This window comes from Coregonus lavaretus (genome assembly GCF_964263955.1).
Source record: "Coregonus lavaretus genome assembly, chromosome: 21".
In the NCBI taxonomy this organism is placed as follows: Eukaryota; Metazoa; Chordata; class Actinopteri; order Salmoniformes; family Salmonidae; genus Coregonus; species Coregonus lavaretus.
The window spans coordinates 18,703,723-18,724,315 of record NC_140008.1 but is presented as its reverse complement, the minus strand read 5'-3'; the positions used below and the strand labels follow the sequence as shown (position 1 = coordinate 18,724,315).

Here is a 20,593-nt window from a genome sequence, read left to right as displayed (position 1 = left end):
AAAAAGAAACGTCCTCTCACTGGCAACTGCGTTTATTTTCAGCAAACTTAACATGTGTAAATATTTGTATGAACATAACAAGATTCAACAACTGAGACATAAACTGTTCCACAGACATGTGACTAACATAAATGAAATAATGTGTCCCTGATCAAAGGGGGGGTCAAAATCAAAAGTAACAGTCAGTATCTGGTGTGGCCACCAGCTGCATTAAGTACTGTCGTGCATCTCCTCCTCATGGATTGCACCAGATTTGCCAGTTCTTGCTGTGAGATGTTACCCCACTCTTCCACCAAGGCACCTGCAAGTTCCCGGACATTTCTGGGGGGAATGGCCCTAGCCCTCACCCTCCGATCCAACAGGTCCCAGACGTGCTCAATGGGATTGAGATCCGGGCTCTTCGCTGGCCATGGCAGAACACTGGCATTCCTGTCTTGCAGGAAATCACGCACAGAACGAGCAGTATGGCTGGTGGCATTGTCATGCTGGAGGGTCATGTCAGGATGAGCCTGCAGGAAGGGTACCACATGAGGGAGGAGGATGTCTTCCCTGTAACACACAGCGTTGAGATTGTCTGCAATGACAACAAACTCAGTCCGATGATGCTGTGACACACCGCCCCAGACAATGACGGACCCTCCACCTCCAAATCGATCCCGCTCCAGAGTACAGGCCTCGGTGTAACGCTCATTCCTTCGGACGATAAACGCGAATCTGACCATCACCCCTGGTGAGACAAAACCGTGACTCGTCAGTGAAGAGCACTTTTTGCCAGTCCTGTCTGGTCCAGCGACGGTGGGTTTATGCCCATAGGCGACATTGTTGCCGGTGATGTCTGGTGAGGACCTGCCTTACAACAGGCCTACAAGCCCTCAGTCCAGCCTCTCTCAGCCAATTGCGGACAGTCTGAGCACTGATGGAGTGATAGTGCGTTCCTGGTGTAACTCGGGCAGTTGTTGTTGCCATCCTGTACCTGTCCCGCAGGTGTGATGTTCGGATGTACCGATCCTGTACAGGTGTTGTTACACGTGGTCTGCCACTGTGAGGACGATCAGCTGTCCGTCCTGTCTCCCAGTAGCGCTGTCTTAGGTATCTCACAGTACGGACATTGCAATTTATTGCCCTGGCCAAATCTGCAGTCCTCATGCCTCCTTGCAGCATGCCTAAGGCACGTTCATGCAGATGAGCAGGGACCCTGGTCATCTTTCTTTTGGTGTTTTTCAGTAGAAAGGCCTCTTTAGTGTCCTAAGTTTTCATAACTGTGACCTTAATTGCCTACGGTCTGTAAGCTGTAAGTGTCTTAACGACCGTTCCACAGGTGTATGTTCATTAATTGTTTATGGTTCATTGAACAAGCATGGAAAACAGTGTTTAAACCCTTTACAATGAAGATCTGTGAAGTTATTTGCATTTTTTACGAATTATCTTTGAAAAACAGGGTCCTGAAAAAGGGACGTTTCTTTTTTTGCTGACTTTAGAATGGCCCGTACTGAAGAGCTCAGTGACTTTCAACATGGCACTGTCATAATATACCACCTTTTCAACAAGTCAGTTCGTCACATTTCTGCCCTGCTAGAGCTGTCCCGGTCAACTGTAAGTGCTGTTATTGTGAAGTGGAAACATCTAGGAGCAACAATGGCTCAGCCGCAAAGTGGTAGGCCACACAAGCTCACAGAACTGGACCGCCGAGTGCTGAAGCGTGTAGCGCGTAAAAATCGTCTGTCCTCGGTTGCAACACTCACTAACGAGTTCCAAACTGCCTCTGGAAGCAACGTCACCACAATAACTGTTAGTCGGGAGCTTCATAAAATGGGTCTCCATGGCCGAGCAGCTGCACATAAGCCTAAGATTACCATGTGGAATGCCAAGTGTTGGCTGGAGTGGCGTAAAGCTCGCCGCCATTGGACTCTGGAGCAGAGGAAACGCGTTCTCTGGAGTGATGAATCACGCTTCACCACTGGCAGTCCGATGGACGAATCTGGGTTTGATGGATGCCAGGAGAACGCTACCTGCCCGAATGCATAGTGCCAACTGTAAAGTTTGGTGGAGGAGGAATAATGGTCTGGGGCTGATTTTCAAAATTTCTGGCTAGGCCCCTTAGTTCCAGTGAAGGGAAATCTTAACGCTACAGCCTACAATGATATTCTAGATGATTCTGTGTTTCCAACTTTGTGGCAACAGTTTGGTGAAGGCCCTTTCCTGTTTCAACATGACAATGCCCCTGTGCACAAAACGAGGTCCATACAGAAATGGTTTGTCGAGATCGTTGTGGAAGAACTTGACTGGCCTGCACAGAGCCCTGACCTCAATCCCATCGAACACCTTTGGGATGAATTGGAACGCTGACTGCGAGGGAGGCCTAATCGCCCAACATCAGTGCCCGACTTCACTAATGCTTTTGTGGCTGAATGGAAGCAAATCCCTGCGGCAATGTCCCAACATCTCTTCCCAGAAGAGTGGAAGCTGTTATAGCAGCAAAGGGGGGACCAACTCCATATTAACGCCCATGATTTTGGAATGAGATGTTCGACGAGCAGGTGTCCACATGCTTTCTGTCATGTAGTGTATATATAGTATATATGAATATAATATAAATTATATATAATTATAAAAATAGAGAGGACCTGAACTCAGTGTCCTCATATGTAGCTACAGCCCTGCAGGCCTTTGCTCCTTTCATATTTATTTTGATCCTAACAAACTCCACAGTCCATGCCGGTGAGAAGCATACACATAACATGATGTTGCCACCACAATACTTGAAAATACAAAGGGATCAACAACATTGCATTTACTCCACATTACTGGCCTGTATGACAAAGTGAAAAGAAGGAAACTTGTGTTACAGAATCCACTCCAAATCATCAATTCTGTCTGCAAAAAGGCCATTAAGTAATACTGCAAGATAGCACGGCAAAGACATTAACTTTTTGGCCTAAATTAAAAACTACAGGTTTGGGTCAAATCCAATACAACACAACACAACACAGAGTGAAACCCTCTATATTTTCAAGTATTGTGGTGACAGCCTCATGTAATGGGTATGTTTGTCATTGGCAGGAACTGGGGAGTTTGTCAGGATGATCAAAAGAGATATAAAAGGAGAAAAGCTCAGGAAAAAAGTTAAAGGAAAACCCGCCTCAGTCTTCTGAAAATCTAAAATGTTTGTGCCACAGACACACCAGAATGGCTTTCCAAGAGGTATTGAGTGTTCCTGAGTGGTGTAGTCTCAGTCATGACTTAAATTTGCTTGGAAACCAGAGTCAAGGTTTGAATATTGCTGTCCATCAATGATTCCCAACCAAATGTACTGAACTTGAGCAATTTTGACAAATACAATGGACATATGTTTCCTAAGAGTTGTGCAAAGTTGGTAGAATATTATTCAAAATGATTCACATCTGTAATGGCTGCCAAAGGTGAAGAAACAGAATCAATACTTTTTGTTTCTTTTTTCTCTTTCTTAGGAATATTTTCTATTACTTTCTTTCACTTTGAAAATGTGGAGTATGTTATGTAGATCTGTAGGAAATACAACAAATGTTATCCCTTTTTAGATTTCATTTCAAGGCAGCAAAATGTGAAGACTCGAAGGGGTGTGTAGACTTTCACTAGGCCCTGTACTGTATGTGCCTATAGTCAATCAGCTGATCTAAACAATAGTTTGTATCATAACAATGTAGTTCAGTACAATAAGCTTACATCAGCTGTCATTACTGCTTATGATATATGTTATAGCATAATAGTGTTATGTTACAGTACTATATTTTGCTAATATCTATCAGATTGAATGAACTGGAAAATCTGTGCTGCATTTGGGAAAGGGGGTACCTACTCAGTTGCACAACTGAATGCATTCAAGTGAAATGTGCCTTCTGCATTTAACCCAACACCCTCAATTTACATCCACAGCACCCAGGGAGCAGTTGTTTTGGAGGTTAACTGCTCAAGGACAGATTTTTCCACCTTGTGGATTCAAACAAGCAACCTTACAGTTACTGTCCCAACGCACTAACCGCTAGGCTACCTGCCACCTCCAGACACACATGATGGGAAAAGCATCACCACCAACAGCAGATTATATAGTATGACCCAGGACATGTAGTCTTCTGTTTATAGGTGACATTTCAAATTAGCCTGTCCTTAGAATTCTATAATTGTGGATTTTGGAAAGTGGTGAATCATGTTATGCTATCCATGTGAGGATATGCTCATCTCAACATGATACAAAATAACCTTTTTGATAAAGGGCTCTGGCACATACAGGTGAAGTCGGAAGTTTACATACACAAAGGTTGGAGTCATTAAAACTTGTTTTTCAACCACTCCACAAAGTTATTGTTAACAAACTATAGTTTTGGCAAGTCGGTTAGGACATCTACTTTGTGCATGACACAAGTAATTTATCCAACAATTGTTTACAGACAGATTATTTCACTTATAATTCACTGTATCACAATTCCAGTGGGTCAGAAGTTTACATACACTAAGTTGACTGTGCCTTTAAGCAGCTTGGAAAATTCCAGAAAATGATGTCATGGCTTGAGAAGCTTCTGATAGACTAATTGACATCATTTGAGTCAATTGGCGGTGTACCTGTGGATGTATTTCAAGGCCTACCTTCAAACGCAGTGCCTCTTTGCTTGACATCATGGTAAAATCAAAAGAAATCAGCCAAGACCTCAGAAAAAAAATTGTAGACCTCCACAAGTCTGGTTGATCCTTGGGAGCAATTTCCAAATGCCTGAAGGTACCACATTCATCTGTACAAACAATAGTACGCAAGTATAAACACCATGGGACCACGCAGCCATCATACCGCTCAGGAAGGAGACGTGTTCTGTCTCCTAGAGATGAACGTACTTTGGTGCGAAAAGTGCAAATCAATCCCAGAACAACTTGTGAAGATGCTGGAGGAAACAGGTACAAAAGTATCTATATCCACAGTGAAACGAGTCCTATATCGACATAATCTGAAAGGCCGCTCAGCAAGGAAGAAGGCACTGCTCCAAAACCGCCTTAAAAAAGCCAGACTACGGTTTGCAACTGCACATGGGGACAAAGATCGTACTTTTTGGAGAAATGTCCTCTGGTCTGATGAAACAAAAATAGAACTGTTTGGCCATAATGACCATCGTTATGTTTGGAGGAAAAAGGGGGTTGCTTGCAAGCCGAAAAACACCATCCCAACCGTGAAGCACAGGGGTGGCAGCATCATGCTGTGGGGGTGCTTTGCTGCAGGAGGGACTGGTGCACTTCACAAAATAGATGGCATTATGAGGAAGGACAATTATGTGGATATATTGAAGCAACATCTCAAGACATCAGTCAGGAAGTTAAAGCTTGGTCGCAAATGGGTCTTCCAAATGGACAATGACCCCAAGCGTACTTCCAAAGTTGTGGCAAAATGGCTTAAGGACAACAAAGTCAAGGTATTGGAGTGGCCATCACAAAGCCCTGACCTCAATCCTATAGAAAATGTGTGGGCAGAACTGAAAAGGCGTGTGCGAGCAAGGAGGCCTACAAACCTGACTCAGTTACACCAGCTCTGTCGGGAGGAATGGGCCAAAATTCACCCAACTTATTGTGGGAAACGTTTGCCCCAAGTTAAACAATTTAAAGGCAATGCTACCAAATACTAATTGAGTGTATGTAAACTTCTGACCCACTGGGAATGTGATGAAAGAAATAAAAGCTGAAATAAATCATTCTCTCTACTATTATTCTGACATTTCACATTCTTAAAATAACGTGGTGATCCTAACTGACCTAAGACAGAGATTTTTACTAGGATTAAACGTCAGGAATTGTGAAAAACTGAGTTTAAATGTATTTGGCTAAGGTGTATGTAAACTTCCGACTTCAACTGTAGCTAGTTTTAAGTCCCAACTGACCATTTCGAACAACTCGTTCCTTATTGTTCATCTGTGGAGTTACAAATGGGCCTAGCCTACCATTTATTGATATGATCTTAAAGGGCATGTAGAAGCTATTTCTCAGTGTCTGAAACGCATATAACAGTAACTTAGAGCACCCCAAGAACAAAATGCCAAATTAAATACATTTTTATAATACTGCAATATTGATTCTTCAGAAACAATCCCACAACGCCCCGCAGTCAGCATCACACAGTGAGGAAATACAAATCCATGCTCAAACCTTAATATACTTGTGGGTAATTTTTTAAAATAAATAACACTTGTGGGATAGTAGTATGGCGCTAGCTAGCAATTGCATTTTTATTCATCAAGATGGCCAAGCTTTGTGTGGTAGAAGGGTGTAGCAACACTTGCTATGCAAATGTGAGTATGACTCTATGGCCACACAAATGAAACAGTTCATAAAAAGTGGAATAACTTATTGAGAATGAGGCAGGAGAATTGGGCATTGGGCCGAAACTGTGTGTGTCTATATGTGTGGATGGAAGGCTAAAACATAATGCGACGCTTTGGCCATGTATTCGATCGTGGTGGCATTTCAGAGAAAGGAGCCAGGTTTTCTTTAGAGGGGTGGATTGTGGATTTAGCTCAATGGGAAAGTTTATTTCTGGAGCTTGCTGCATGAGTTATGTTTTGGGAGCTGCTGGCTGTCTGCACTTGGGCTCTGTGTGTGGTTGGCTCGTTGGATGGTGTCTGTGGCGCCGGGGAGTTTCTATAGAGCCTGCCTGCAGACTAAATTGAAAAGCAACGCTTTGGTCATGGATTTGATTGCAGATCTGGGGTCATTTTGGAGAAGTCCCGGAGACAGGCTTTCTTTGGCGGGGTCCATTGTGGATTTTGTTCAATAGGAAAGTTATTTTTTAAATCTTAGGATCAATGTTGTCACAGTTGCTTCGTGTTGACAAGACATCATCTAACGTCAGCTTGTTATAGCTAGCTATCCTTTTCCTCCTTTCTGAATGAATTTGTGTCGGTTTCTTTCTAGCTGGTAAAATAAGTGAGCTAGATTTTGTTTGTGTACTGCCATATGTCGATAACATAGCCAAGTTTGTCACTGGTATGGGCTAGTAAATATCCTAAAGCTAGTCAGCTAGACAGTTATAGCCACAAGCTAAAACCGGGGAGAGAGGGAGGAGAGAATTCACTTTCTGTTTCATCTGCTGCTCGCTTGATAATGTTCACTCAAATATGTTTTTCCACATAAAATTGATGAAATTAGATTTTTATTTTATAAAGATTGTAATTGTGCCAGGGTCCTTAGCTTAGTGATGAGCTTTGAGGGCACTATGGTGTTGAACGCTGAGCTGTAGTCAATGAACAGCATTCTCACGTATGCGTTCCTTTTGTCCAGGTGTGAAAGGGCAGTGTGGAGTGCAATAGAGATTGCGTCCTGTGGATCTGTTGGGGCGGTATGCGAATTTGAGTGGGTCTAGGGTTTCTGGGATGATGGTGTTGATGTGAGCCATGACCAGCCTTTCAAAGCACTTCATGGCTACAGACGTGAGTGCTACGGGTCGGTAGTCATTTAGGCAGGTTACCTTGGTGTCCTTGGGCACAGGTACTATGGTGGTCTGCTTGAAACATGTAGGTATTACAGACTCAGTCAGGGACAGGTTTAAAATGTCAGTGAAGACACTTGCCAGTTGGTCAGCGCATCTCTGAGTACACGTCCTGGTAATCTGTCTGGCCCTGCGACCTTGTGAATGTTGACCTGTTTAAAGGTCTTACTCACATCGGCTACAGAGAGCGTGATCACACAGTCGTCCGGAACAGCTGGTGCTCTCATGCATGCTTCAGTGTTGTTTGCCTTGAAGCGCACATATAAGTCATTTAGCTCATCTGGTAGGCTCGTGTCACTGGGCAGCTCACGGCTGGGCTTCCCTTTGTAGTCTGTGATAGTTTGCAAGCCCTGTCACATCTGACGAGTGTCGGAGACGGTGTAGTAGGATTCAATCTTAGTCATTTATTGATGCTTTGCCTGTTTGATGGTTCGTCGGAGGGCATAGCGGGATTTCTTATAAGCGTCCGGGTTAGAGTCCCGCTCCTTGAAAGTTGCAGCTCTACCCTTTAGCTCAGTGCTGATGTTGACTGTAATCCATGGCTTCTGGTTGGGGTATGTACGTACGGTCACTGTGGGGACGACGTCATCGATGCACTTATTGATGAAGCCGGTGACTGATACTCCTCAATGCCATCGGATGAATCACGGAACATATTCCAGTCGGTGCTAGCAAAACAGTCCTGTAGCTTAGCATCTGCGTTATCTGACCACTTCCGTATTGAGCGAGTTACTGGTACTTCCTGCTTTAGTTTTTGCTTTTAAGCAGGAATCAGGAAGACAGAATTATGGTCAGATTTGCCAAATGGATGGCGAGGGAGAGCTTTGTATGCATCTCTGTGTGTGGAGTAAAGGTGGTCTAGAGTTTCTTTCCCTCTGGTTGCACATGTGACATGCTGGTAGAAATGAGGTAAAACAGATTTAAGTTTCCCTCCATTAAATTCCCCAACCACTAGTAGGCTTGCATTCGGGCGTTTCCAGCAGTCTTCTTGGTTTTTATATGCAGGGAGAATAAATTGTACAATTATAAACTAACAAAGAATTTTCAAGTTAGAATCCATGTATATTAGTTTGGAAAGTATTCAGACCCCCTTTTCCACATTTACATTACAGCCTTATTCTAAAATTGATTAAATTGTTTGTTTTTTTCCCTCATCAATCTACACACAATACCCCATAATGACAAAGCAAAAACAGGTTTTTGAAAAGAAAAAGCCATATCTCAGACTGGCCAATTAAAATAAAATATTAAGATCGCAGTCTGAGATATGGCTTTTTCTTTGCAACTCTGCCTAGAAGGTCAGCATCCCGGAGTCGCCTCTTCACTGTTGACGTTGAGACTGGTGTTTTGCGGGTACTATTTAATGAAGCTGCCAGTTGAGAACCTGTGAGGCGCCTGTTTCTCAAACTAGACACTCTAATGTATTTGTCCTCTTGCTCAGTTGTGCACCGGGGCCTCCCACTCCTCTTTCTATTCTGGTTAGAGCCAGTTTGCGCTGTTCTGTGAAGGAAGTAGTACACAGCGTTGTACGAGATCTTTAGTTTCATGGCAATTTCTCGCATGGAATAGCCTTCATTTCTCAGAACAAGAATAGACTGACGAGTTTCAGAAGAAAGTTATTTGTTTCTAGCCATTTTGAGCCTGTAATCGAACCCACAATTGCTAATGCTCCAGATAATCAAATAGTCTCAAGAAGGCCAGTTTTATTGGTTATTTAATCAGCACAACAGTTTCCAGCTGTGCTAACATAATTGCAAAATGGTTTTCTAATGATCAATTAGCCTTTTAAAATGATAAACTTGGATTAGCAAACACAACATGCCATTGGAACACAGGACTGATGGTTGCTGATAATGGGCCTCTGTACGCCTTTGTAGATATTCCATTAAAAATCAGCCGTTTCCAGCTACAATAGCCATGTACAACATTAACAATGTCTACACTGTATTTCTGATCAATTTGATGTTATTTTAATGGACAAAAAAATTGCTTTTCTTTCGAAAACAAGGACATTTCTAAGTGACCCCAAACTTTTCAACGGTAGTGTAAGTATTCAGACCCTTAACTCAGTACTTTGTTGAAGCACCTTTGGCAGCGATTACAGAGTATTCTTGGGTATGACGCTACAAGCTTGGCACACCTGTATTTGGGGAGTTTCTCCCATTCTTCTCTGCAAATCCTCTCAAGCTCTGTCAGGTTGGATGGGGAGCCTCGCTGTAAAGCTATTTTCTGGTCTCTCCAGAGATGTTCGATCGGGTTCAAGTCCGGGCTCTGGCTGGGCCACTCAAGGACATTCAAAGCCTTGTTCCGAAGCCACTCCTGCGTTGTCTTGGCTGTGTGCTTAGGGTCGTTGTCCTGTTGGAAGGTGAACCTTTGCCCCAGTCTGAGGTCCTGAGCGCTCAGGAGCAGGTTTTCATCAAGGATATCTCTGTACTTTGCTCTGTTCATATTTCCCTCGATCCTGACTAGTCTCCCAGTCCCTGCCGCTGAAAAACATCCCCACAGTATGATCCTGCCACCACCATGCTTCACCGTTGGCATGGTGCCAGGTTTCCTCCAGACGTGATGCTTGGCATTCAGGCCAAAGAGTTCAATCTTGGTTTCATTAGACCAGAGAATCTTGTTTCTCATGGTCTGAGAGTCCTTTAGGTGCCTTTTGGCAAACTCCAAGCGGGCTGTCATGTGCCTTTTACTGAGTAGTTGCTTCCGTCTGGCCACTCTACCATAAAGGCCTGATTGATGGAGTGCTGCAGAGATGGTTGTCCTGCTGGAAGGTTCTCCCATCTCCACAGAGGAACTCTGGAGCTCTGTCAGAGTGACTATCGGGTTCTTGGTCACCTCCCTGACCAAGGCCCTTCTCCCCCGATTGCTCAGTTTGGCCGGGCAGCCAGCTCTAGGACTTATTTACTTATGTAAATAAAGGGATTTCTGTTTTTATTTTTAATAAATTTGCAAAAATGTCTAAAAACCTGTTTTCACTTAGTCATTATGGGGTATTTTGTGTAGATAGATGAGGACAAAAATAATTTAGTCAATTTTAGAATAAGTCTGTAATGTAACAAAATATGGAAAAAGGGAAGTGGTCTGAATACTTTCTGAATGAACTGTATGCCCATGCTGTAGAGATACAGCTAGTGGACTGAAACTTCACTGTTGTAGGCATAATACAGCTAGTGCAATCTAGACTTGCGGTGGCAAACAAATCCATTACATTAGCTACCTAAATGTGAAGTAAACTCAAGTGAAGAGTAATAGAGAATGGAGTCTTTCAACTTGAAAACGTGCAGGATACCTCTTTCCAGTTTCCCTGACTTCCGTTTTTTTTTTACTGTGTTATGCTTGTTCGCGTAGCACTCCTCACAGGTTGTTTGGTGTACGTTTTCTTTGTTGGTGAGATGAAACTGCCAAAACTCTGAAAGGTATTATTGGACTTCAGGTTTGAATCACAAGATTTCTTCAAAAATGTCTAAAAACCTGTTTTCGCTTTGTCATTGTGAGGTATTGTGTGTAGATTGATAAGGAAAAACATGAATTTAATACATTTTAGAATAAGTCTGCAATGGAACAAAATGTGGAAAAAGTAAAGGGGTCTGAATACTTTTCGAATGCACTGTACAGCACCAACTACATACAAATCTGATAGGGTCCATTATCTGCTACCTGGACTTTTAAATGGATACTTCGGGATTTATCTATTTCCCCGGAGTCAGATGAACTTGTGGATAATATTTTTATGTCTCTGCATCCAGTATGAAGGACGTTAGAGGTAGTTTTGCGAGCATTAGCACATTGACTGGACATCTATGGTAATGCTAGCTGTTACCATAGACGTCCAGTCATTGTGCTAATGCTAGTTAGCAGTTGCGCTAATGCTAGTTAGCAACTTCCTTCAAACTGCTCACAGAGACATACAAATGGTATCCATTAGTTCATCTGACTCTGGGGAAGTAGATAAATGGATTCATTGCCAAAATCCTTAAGTATCCCTTTAATGTTTTATTTAAGAATTAAAATAATTTGCCTAATTAGGCCTAAACATTAGCCAAACTATGAATTAATTCCATTCCAGTCACTGCATAATTCTGCTTCAGGTTTTGGTATCGCCTTGTTTTCTGTCGCTGTGGATGACAGAGGGAGCAGGAGCCTACTGAAGATGCTGTATTCCACCGTTAGTAGAGAAACAGAGCCTACCTTGACAAAGCTCCTGAGGGGTAAACCACAGAAAAAATGTTGGCTACATATTTTTTATAAACCGATGAATGGGAGTTTCCTTCCCGCGGAATCCTGAAGCTGGAGCATACTGGAAAAGGGGTGCATACCAAACTGATGAACAGCCTTTTCTTTCAATGAGACCCGAAGTAAAAAGACGCAGCAATGACATTCTACTGGCAAGAGCACCAGCCGTGCGCAGCTACATCGAGCACAAAATAACTATTGTGGGGATAGATGATTGATAACGCAACTGCTATAGCGCAGGCCGGGAGCCGGAAACATATGTAATTTTCTTATGGTACAGCTGGTTCAGTGCCACTGGGTGCTGCATGGATTGTTATTGCAATCAGCCACTTCTACCAGCAATTCCAAATTACTTTGATTCCAGAAGGCTGGCTGAGGAGGAATATTGCTGCAGAGCTATACGGGAATGCCATGTGTCGTTGCGCGACATAAGAAGCGCTTTGTGGTGTGTTTTCCACCGGGGACAGGTGGTGTTGGGAGGTAGCTGGGGTATATGAAAACACATCCCGAGAGACAGTTGTCTTAAGGATGTCACGCTGCCGTACAGGATCATTTTTTGCCAGAGACAGGTGCGACAGAGAGGAGTAGGCTAGTAGTTTACAAATTAGGTTAGGATTGGGGTTGACGAAAACATCGGACCTCTCTCTCCTCATACTGGATATTAATCCAGGGGAAATCAGACTGTGTAGAGAGAGGCAAGAACTGTGTAACCGCCGCGTGACGGGCGCACCCTTTACGTGACAATAAGCGGTAAGTGAACGGAGCTGTCCAACGTTGGGGTCCGGTGGTTGAGGTTGGTGGTGCGCGCTGTGGGACATTGCCTCCTGTCGCGCCATGCCGATGCTTTGGGTACAATGGTGTTCCCAATATAATCAAATGTGATGCATTGTTATGGGTTTGAAAATGGCTCAAACGAATGTAGGGAACTTACTTGAAATTAGCCTCGGTATTTGCCCTCTGAGGGAGAGTTTCACACATGTCACAATGACACACATAATTGCGACATAAATATAATATGTTGTTCAATAGCCTAATGTCAGGCTACCTGTATTTTCTATCATTGTGTAGTTAGTTTCTCGATTTCATACTGCGTAGCTGCATGTCCAAGACACATGAAGATTTCATGTTTTTTTACAGACAGCACGATTTATTAATTTTTGACAATTAAAATGTATGCTATGTTTATTCCTTCCCTATTTATAGAGAAGTAACTGACACTGACAATGTTTGCTATTTTCTAAAATAATAGGCTATTACTTTTTAGGCAATTTATTTATTACTGTGCAATAGCATAATATATTTCGCCAATTAGCCTACTATTCCAATGCATTAAACCATATGATTATGATTATTATTATTATTATTATTATTATTATTATTATTATTTGTTATTATTATTATTATTATTATTATTATTATTATTATTATTATTATTATTGACTAAATATAATGTAACATTTTCTTACAATGCACAGAAATGACTCTTCTCTCACATGAAGAGTTCAGTAGCTATGAGGGCAGCAGCCCTCTGTGTGACTGGTGTGTGTGTTTGGTGTGTGTGTTTGGTGTGTGTCCAGTGGCACTGCTGGTGGTTGTGCATGCTGATCTGTGATCCTGTCCAACGGCCCCAGGTGTCCCTACACCTGTCCTCCCATCGGGCTCCTCTCTCTCTCCCTTTCCTCTGTCCCTCTCTTTCTGCAGCAGCTGCTGCCTTTACAGTACACATAGTTAGTGTCAAAATCAAATTTGCGTTTTTATGTGAGGGCTAACTTTGAATTGCTGGCACTGAGCTCCCCAAAGATTCTTCTTTTGGGAGAGAACTGCAAGTTTTTGTTGTGCTCCCTGTTTCAAATTCAAATTGCCTTTGAGCTGCCTTTTGTTGGGTGCTGGGGTTTGTGGACTGGAAAGGGAGAAAAGTAAGTGAAGTCCCCAAGGGTCGGAGCATTCCAATAATGAGCCCAAGTCTAAGAGAGGAGAGTGGGAGAGAAAAGAGGGCTAGGGAGAGGAGACAGTTCGTTTCAGCCAGCGAAAGCTAAGATATAACCAAGGGAATAGCACAAGCCCTCCCCTCACTCACGTGTCAATCAGGCTCTAAGGACAAGGGGCTCTTTAATATCCCCTGAAAGGCCTCTCTCTCTCCCTGGGCTCTGTCACAGGTTGCAGACCTCACCTATACTCTAACTAACTCTCCTGGTTCCCAGATGCTGGGCTATTGTCCTACAGGCCCAGCCTCGTGCCGTTGTTTTCTTTGCCTATGTAATTATAATAATAATAATATGCCATTTAGCAGACGCTTTTATCCAAAGCGACTTACAGTCATGCGTGCATACATTTTTGTGTATGGGTGGTCCCGGGGATCAAACCCACTACCTTGGCGTTACAAGCGCCGTGCTCTACCAGCTGAGCTACAGAGGACCACTATGTGTAGAGAGAGAGTGTGGGAGAGAGAGAAAGAGAAATGGAGAAAATAGAAAATAATAGAGAGAGTGAGAATGGGAGAAACTGGAAGAAGAGAGAGAGGGGAGGGCTCCTGGCTTAGTTGGTGACTGTGTTGTGTGTTCTCATGGCTAAGGAGTTCCTCTACCACACCACTCTCCCTGCTAATGGCTTCGACCTCCTTGTACACTCATCATCCCACTAACACTGATTATACAATAAATATCATAAGGAATAAATTAGGTGAGAAGAACAGAGGGAAACGCCTGTCTGATAAACGCTGTGATCTCCTCATTGTACTTTCATTTGTAATTTCCTCCAGAGCTGAAGGGGATCTATTAATACGAGCAAATGGACCCCTATCAGTAACCCTATGTTTACATTATACTCGCTGCTCCAAGGTGGTGCTGATGTTGGTGTTTTTGTACATTGCTTTCCTATTCTCCAGTGCTCCTCACAGCTTAGCAAACTGCCCAGTGAAGCTCAGCTAATCCCCAGCAAGCAGAGCACAGTGATTTATTAGAAGGTTACTTAATTTGGAAAGATCCACAACTTCCCTCCCTGCACTCTGGGCCAAAGACCCCTGCTGCTCTCATTGTGGAATTCTTAATTCTCAACTAATTTGCAGGATCTGTCTGAGTGTGTTTGTGAGAGAGAGAGAGAGGGGTGGGGGGGGGGGGGGGGGGGGTAGAGGGAGAAATAAAAAGAGAGGGAGAATTTATTTGTCACAGTCTGTTCGTTTTCCTGTCATAGTGTGTGTGCTTGTTTGTGTCCGTGCGCCCAAATGTGTGTGTGTTTGTCTCTCTACCCCTGTGTGTGTGTGTGTGATTCAGTGCTGTCCAGGATTTGTTGAATGGATGCCCTGTTAGTATCCTCTCCACTCTCTAAAAGCCGCGCAGGCCAGCACCCCTCAGAGTAAGTGTTGTGCCCACTGTGCTAAAATAACAGGTGCCCATGTCCTGTTGCAGGGGGACTCAATCCTGTCCCCGCCACCCCCTCCTGGGGGTTATGTCACCTGGTCAGAGGAGCCCGATCACAGGCTCATATCTGAGAGAGCTGGCAACATCCCCACCACCCTCTGACTATTGAGCTGCCTGCCTGGGAGCCCCAAGGCTAACCTGCTCTGGCAGCCCTCCCCTCTACCTCCCTCTGGACCTTGATGTCAGGCCCTCCCAAGCAGTGTGGCCTCTCTGTGGGCTGTCAGGAGTAGGACACTGCCCACTGGGACTCTGAATGGGACAAATTGACCGTATCAATGTTCACACTTAGCATGTGGAGTTAGGAGAAAGGGAAGGTGAATGAGCGGCTTGGTGAGTGTCAGGCCATGCTGCAGAGTGAGGAGTGGACAGACAGGGCTCTTGTGTGCTCCTTTGCAGGAATCAGCAGTGCCCTGTATTTTATCCATCTCACCTCACCATTTAGGCCCGGCGCCCAGCAGCCCTCCGCTGCTCCTTCTGTTTATATTTGCCCAAGGCTACTGCTGGGCTTGCAGGGTAGCGGCTACCCCTGACCTGCAACGAGGTGTGGCTGGAGCTGGCCAGAGGTCACCAAGCCACCAATCCCTCCTGTCGTTTAATCACACTCTCCCTCTCCCTCATCATCTGCACTTTCCATTTAATTTCCCCTCTATCCTTTCCTCCCGTATGGTTCCGATCATATATATCTCTGGCATGCACACTTTCAAGGTTTTCTTTGTACTTGTATGTGAGTTTGGGTACTCTAGACACTGGAAAGACTGCAGAATAAATAACCAGCCCCTTGGTAATATGTTGTCTCATGAGTTTTAAACTATGGCACAAAAATACTACAATATGTCAGTGTGTGTTATTGTTCTTTACCGCCAGGCTGGTAAGGCTACTGGCTATAGGAGAATAGAATGTAGAATAGAACCAGAGAAAATAATGTACGAAAAAAGTATGAAAATCTGGATAAGAGTGTCTGCTAAATGACTAAAATTTAAATTTAAAACTGGGTGGGTCGAGCCCTGAATGCTGATTGGCTGACAGCCGTGGTATATCAGACCAGACGGTCTGATATACCACGGGTATGACAAAACATTTATTTTTACTGCTCTAATTACGTTGGTAACCAGTTTATAATAGCAATAAGGCACCTCTGGGGTTTGTGATATATGGCCAATATACCTCGGCTAAGGGCTGTGTCCAAAACAGCCCTTAGCCGTGGTATATTGGCCATATATCACAAACCCCCGAGGTGCCTTATTGCTTAAATGTATATCTAGTGCAATACCAAAGCAAGGCAGGAGGATACACAAAAGAGGTACAAAGAGAATGTCCCCTGAAATAGTCAGTAATGAGAGCTCTTTCATTTTCCCTCAAAAGCTTTCCCATTGCTGTTCGCTCTCATGTTGAGGCATATTTCTTCTATGTTTTAATTTGGTGTCTGTGGCCTCTAACAGTGGAGAGACTATGAGAAGGTAAAGGGTATCTGTTACATAAGCCTGAGGTGATAGAGGAGCACAATGCTACAGTCTCACTGAGGACTGACTTGGCTAGCTGTTGAATAAAGAGCCTCCTGTATGGTTAATACATTACTTCTCCATGTTTAGATGTGGGAGGGGGGATTCATTCCACTGCAGAGAAAATACAAATTTCCATGAATACAATTCCATAATGCCTTTGGCAGTGCAACATGAAGGATATTGTGCAGGAAAGGCAGGCAGATGTGATGGAGCAGGATGAAGCATTACTTCCTGGACATGAACGAACATACAGTGTATGTGTGAGGAATGCTTTTTATAGGCTTTTTGTTTGTCATTGAGGCACCCTCAGATGGCCACCGCAAGGAAAGATGTGGAAAAACTGCTCCCCCCTTTACTTTACCACACACACACACACATACACACACATACACACACACACACACACACACACACGCACACACACACACACACACACACACACACACACACACACACACACACACACACACACACACACACACACACACACACACACAATGAGGGGGCTTGCAAGGAGGCACTAATAGTACCCTGTCAGTCCGGGGAGAGATGTGGACAGGCCGTTTCCCGTTAAATTCCACATACACAATTAGCAAGCATACCCTTTATACCTTAGATGCCTCATCTTTCCCATTTGGCCAACTTCGCTCTTTCTCATTGTGTTGTTGCTGACTAATAGACCATTGTTGTTGGATGGGGAGGAAGTGGGAGTGATTATACAGGGACTCCTGAGTCACACTTCACCACCACAGTGTGAGGCTGTGGATGTATACCCTGTAGGCCCACAGATATACTCCTCATTTATGGTTGTCTTTGTTTTTAGAGAGACTATATCCTTAAATTGCTTTCCCAAATATTTTTATATTTGCTGATAAACGGTGAGATTGTGCTTGTTTATCGTTATTTGCCTAGTGACTCCTCCTTCTGTTGTCAGTGTACTGTAGTCTACCAGTAGCTAATGCGGTCCTCTTCGTTACCAGGCCATTCTGTTCTATTCTCTTCTGTTTCTCTCTGCCTGCCTGTATTGCTGTATTTATTTTGATCATGTACAGTGCTACTTGTTTTCCGCTTTGAAGAAATGAACGGCTTACTGCACTCTGTGAGGGCAGCCAGTCATGCGTGAGGCAGTCAGGCTGAAGAGAAACTGTACTGAGGGAAGGGTGAGGGGGTGAGGTATGGGGAGGGAGTGGTGCCAAGGCCTGGGTGTACTGTGTGATGGGTGAAGCCGAGCTGTGAGGTAATGTTCACAGAGACCCAGGGAGGGAGAGATGGAGGGAGGAGGGGGATGATGGTCAGTGTCAGGGGGCAGAGATGCAGCAGCAGTGGAGGACCAGCAGGAATCCACTGGGTGGGCAGAAGCATAATAGACTCTGTAGACTGCTTACTCTGATGAAGTGGGCCCTCGAAAGCACTAAATCAACGGTTCACGAAGCACCAATTAATGTATGGAGCCGGCATCTCTGGTGTGAGGAATCAAAGAGGTCTGGCTGTGCTGAGCGTCTGCTCTGCCCCCTCTCTGTGGAGCCAGCCAGAGAGCCAGGGCCTGAGTCAGAGATGAGGGGATGATGAGGAGAGGATAGAGAACGTGTGATGGAGGGAAGGGGGGTCCAGGGGCCATCTGGAGGCAACAGGTCTCAGGACAGCAGGTGGGCTCCAATCAGAGCATCACATGGCCTGTGTCACGGCCAGAGTCTGAGCCAGGGTCTCCCCTATCCAATACCCCCGCATCCCCCCTTCTAACAGGCCACAATCTGTCACCTGACATCCTCTATCAGCTCCAGTTGTGCAGTTAAGCGTTATGGATTGAAGAGCTGGTGGTCGTTGGTGGACAAGATAATTGTGGAAATTGACTGCGGATGTTTGATGACTATTATTAACACAATCTTTCCAGATGAGTGGGTTTGGTTATAGGTAGAAAATAAATCAGTGAGTGTTCTGCATACTCAAAGAATATGTTATATGTTATAGAGAGGATTATGGCGCCTTAACAGCTAATCTGTTTATGAGGCACCGTATATCTGCCTTTTATTGGATACTAGACTGTAGTTCCTGTGTTTTATTGAAAATAAAGAATGCTGTATACTGTAGTTCCTCTTTCAGGGTGGTAGTGGATTACTATTTGCTGCTCTCCTGTGTGTTTATTTGCTGTTCGTGTGCATTCAGAAATCCCATGACTACATGCCTGCTCGTAACGGTCATCCGTATTTGCATGTAAATGTTTTTCACCCCCTGGTCTGCTGGTGGAGCAATCAAAATGGCTCACTGTCTTCCTCGCTTAGAGAGAGGGCTGACTGGCAGTGACATTCAGAGCAGTGCCACCCGCCCGTTTTAATGCGTAGGTTTTTTTCTCCTTGATGTGCTCTCCAGCCAGTGGATCTCTGTGTGAATATTCATGCCCATCCTCCATCCTCCTGCCTTTAATGACTTGTTTTGCCGCAAACATCAGAGCTCAGCCCCCAGCACCGCTCAGACCGCGCCTCCGCTCTGTTCATTGGCCCAATCCCTTGGCGCCCATAAAATGGACACATCCAAGGTTTTCTGATCAAAGTATGGCACACTCATCTGCACTGTAGAGCGCCCGTCTGACTCACATACACATATCAGGGTTGGCCGTTTGAAGTTCGGCAGTTCAGCTCTAACAGTTCAACACTAAGAGTTCTTATCGTCAGAATGGGACATCTATAACTCAGCTTGAAAAGTTTGACTTTGCAGCATGGGGAGTGAGTTCAGTTAGATGGCAGTATTTCAACACTGGTGGTACTATGCTATGGAATGCTCTCTGCTTTGGAGATGTCTCTATTTCTCTATGTGGGAGTTTAGTGGTGACTTGCTTGGCCATCATTTCATTTCGCTTGGTGGTTTGATGTGTGTGCTGATAGCCTTGGTGTTTTGCCATCACTAGTGTGTGTGTTTGTGTGTAACTGTATAGGGTTATGTGTGTATGTGTGTGTATATCTGTATATGTCTGTATGTAATGTATGCGTTACCATAATACTTCAGTGATTGCCCCATTCCTGCTGGTGATTACATGGTTGTATGGTTGGTCTGTGAGTGCTGGAGCATGACCAGCTAACTCTGGGAGACCATTGGCTGGAGCTTTGGGTCTCCTGGGCAGACAGCCACTCAGCCATGTGAGAGGCCTAGAACATGGCCTTTCTCAGTATCATGCAGCAACACTTCCCAGGTTTCACTGTTGTTTATCCCTTGCTTGTAGACTAACCTTTTAAACAATTATCTGCTTGCTCCATATAAATAGCATAGCTTGTCCCCTCTGTTTTGTTTCAGTCTCGGCCTGCTCTCTCTCTTAGTCATTGCAGTAGCCAAGGAAATTCGATCCCTGAGTCTAAACTAAAGCAATAATCAGGCCAGTCTGAAGTGCCTGAGAATCCAGCTCTCACAGGCCTGTAGCATGTAGCTTGTCATAACTTCATGTTCCGTGAAATGCTAAGGGTGGGGTAACAAGGGCAAGGCAATGACAGAGTTTTTCCATGTTCACGCAACTGAAGAATAGCAACAAAATAATCAAATATTATGATGGTGTGGATATTGTGAGCACATGCTGGCACCAGGGAAGAATGGCCCAATCATCATATAAATATGTAAAGGTAAACATTCTAAACTGCCCTATTCCACACAGCATACTCCTGGCTTTTAGAGAATCAAACAGTTTTTGGAACTTTGTCTTTATTGATGAATCTCAGCGAGAGTGTATATGATTGTGCTGCCCTGGTGTTGAGTGCTTAGTTTAAGTAACACTGGAGAGTGCAGTTCCTGTCAAATGTTAAAGATGGCAGTTATTTTAGAATGGGTTTTTATGGCCGTTGGACAGGGGTGTTCCTCCCTCTGCTACTTGTATTTTCTGTCCCGGCCATTTCAAACGATTGGTACTTCTCGCTGCTGCTGTCATCGGCACCATTAGCGGACACTACAAAGTGGCTTTG

The 20,593-nt window shown here is 44.2% G+C and overlaps 1 protein-coding gene across 1 annotated transcript in view; it reads left to right on the top strand.

The window, feature by feature from the left end:
* Positions 1–11,757: 11,757 nt before the first annotated feature.
* Positions 11,758–20,593, top strand: part of LOC311149056 (semaphorin-6B-like) — a gene marked incomplete at its 5' end in the record, with an annotated part of 73,869 nt that continues 65,033 nt past the window's right edge. Inside the window, one exon of the mRNA XM_084186158.1 lies at positions 11,758–11,886. Coding sequence (XP_084042284.1) covers positions 11,758–11,886 — 129 coding nt within the window. The remainder of the gene's footprint in view (positions 11,887–20,593) is intronic.